General features: G+C 33.2%; 1 protein-coding gene across 3 annotated transcripts in view; it reads right to left on the bottom strand.

Moving 5' to 3' along the window:
- The window catches only part of LOC137657895 (uncharacterized), a 148597-nt gene that overhangs the window by 59300 nt on the left and 86797 nt on the right, over positions 1-2500 (bottom strand). For 2 of the 3 annotated variants that reach the window (XM_068392524.1, XM_068392523.1), the window contains exon 2: positions 1044-1448. The exons of the other annotated variant lie outside the window; for it this stretch is intronic. In XM_068392524.1, the coding sequence (XP_068248625.1) occupies positions 1044-1048 (5 nt within the window). In that variant the 5' untranslated portion in view covers positions 1049-1448. The remainder of the gene's footprint in view (positions 1-1043; positions 1449-2500) is intronic. 3 annotated transcript variants of the gene reach the window in all.

Raw genomic sequence — 2500 nt, 5'->3', positions numbered from 1 at the left:
CTATACATTATATGTACACATTCCTCGGATACTGACCATTACTAAACAAGATTTCATAATTGAGCTCTCAATAAGAACAGGATTTTTATTTTTTTTTTTCCAGGAAACAAAACTCAACCCCGTCTAACGATACACCAATACTCTCCGAAGTATCTAATTTTCAGCCTGCGAAGAATGAAATTGTTTCCTGATTCCTACTCGAGTTTTTGTGCAGCGCCTTTCCCTCAAATGACCTTCAGCGGTTAGCCATAAAAAGTTGCCTACTATATGAGGCCTACTTACTACTAGGCTGGCTACCTACACGCTGTTCATCTTGAGAAGTCTGACCCATTTACTTCAAATTAAAATAGTTTCAAAAGCATGAAGGTGAATGTTTTACCATTAATATCGCCAGTTGTGCCACTGTAATTAAGAAAAAAAAAATTGAAAAACTAAAATTCTTTTACATCTCGTCAAAATTATGACACTATAAATGTTACTGTAACTACACTAAAGAGTGGTATTGCACTGCATTGAGCTTTTAATATATTGAAAAAAAAAGTGTCCAATAATGTCCATTTAACAAAATAAATATTTGCTATTATAAATCAAAAGAACATATCAAACACAAACTGGATATTTCAATTAGTTCTGATGGTGGTTTACTATTAGTAAAGCTGACCTAATTATGCCAAAGGCAGATCATGCCTACTTCAAGATTGTAATTGACAAACTAGACTGAATTGCTTTCAACAGATGCGTTAAATACAAAGAATTGTATCTTAGTTATACAACAGTTTTTTTTTTTTACCATGCTGTAACTAACGACTGTAAGGAAGAAGTTAACTTACAACTACTATAGAATCTAGATATCAAACTAAAATCAGCATCCAAAAAAAAAGAAAAAAAAACAGCATTGCGACCGTGAAGACAATTGATTAAAAACTATAAAAATTGCGTTAATTTTCAAGTGAATAACTGCCTAGGAATTAAAAGTTAACACAACGTTACCTCTCAAATGAACGGAACATTAAAAAAAAATTAGATATATAAGAACCACCTACCCCATGTCGAAGACCAGAGGATGACGCCGATACTATTACAGAATAACTGGAGACCGTGTAGGCCTAGGCGCAGGCTTGGCCTTCACGCTTATAACATTAGAAAGTCTCACTCTATAAAAATCAAATACAGTCACGGAGGTTCACGTAGTAAACAAACATATCCACAAGGTGTTTATTTCAACATGACGTGTCCCAAATTAAGAAAACTTATTCCTTCGACGATTTTCGGACCTCTGATGAAAACACTCAAAACTAACCCAGGAAAGTCGGTTAGTACTTGCTTTTTCCAGATATCAACTTTCACTTTCCTCTTTAACACTTTCGTTTGTTCGTCACTTTCGATGCACTCCTGCGTTGTTCTAGTCCAATTGGAGATTCGAAAGCTTCGTACATCCAAAGCTGAAACTGCAAACGGTGAACTAGTTCAAGGAAAATGGATTTATGCGTATGGCTTAATTGAGGGGTTTATTAACAACATAAAGGTTGGGAAATACTATGGGATATTACTCGTCATACATCAGGTACATGAGGTATATCACTCTAAGCTAATATACTTCAAAGAAACGTATTTGGAGAGAAATATCTGGGACATATTTCCTTGAAAAATATGCAGGATTTCAAAGGTTTGAGGGTAGCTAACTACAAATATTTTTTTTAGAATACATGTTCAATGACCTATGTATCCATAAGAGATCCAATAAAGCAATGACAGTTCAAATGAAAGCGAAACATGTCAGTTACAACACCAATTTAGCTTTCCATCACCTATCCCGAAGGCTGGCATAGGCCTAACGATACTATGTGCCATAGTCACTGGTCGATCGGTCACGTACTGAAGTTTATAATTCTATAACTGAGATGCCTTCACCTTTAGTTAATATAATGTGTGATGTATGTAAACACTAAAAAATATCGTTTACTTGATAGTCTTGGTAATCTTCAAATTCACTCATTAAATTCAACTTCACAAAGTTTTAAATTGTTGGTACACATGCATTGTCAAATTACTCATTAGTGATAACACAAGCTCAACAACATAAATTACAATAACCTGACAAAATATACGATACAAAAAGCACACTAGACATTACAAAAAGCACTACTGGTTATGCCTACACTATATGTATATACTATATATATATATATATATATATATATATATATATATATATATTAGTGTATATGCATATATATAATTATAAGATATATATATATATATATATATATATATATATATATATATATATATATATATATATATAATATGGCACCACCACCACCTCGCTAATACCACGGTCAGTGAAGTCAGTTTCAATTGACCTTTTTGGTGTTTTTATCATTAAGAGAAGCCTCCAAAAGCACTGAACTGATCCCGTTAAAAATACAATGCCACTAAACAACGAATGGCATGAACGAGGATTGGGTGAACTAAAGAATCACAAATATACTAAAGCAGG

Source organism: Palaemon carinicauda, chromosome 18 (assembly GCF_036898095.1).
Source record: "Palaemon carinicauda isolate YSFRI2023 chromosome 18, ASM3689809v2, whole genome shotgun sequence".
NCBI lineage: Eukaryota > Metazoa > Arthropoda > Malacostraca > Decapoda > Palaemonidae > Palaemon > Palaemon carinicauda.
The sequence above is the reverse complement of the archived record's forward strand: the minus strand, read 5'-3'. Positions and strand labels throughout refer to the sequence as shown.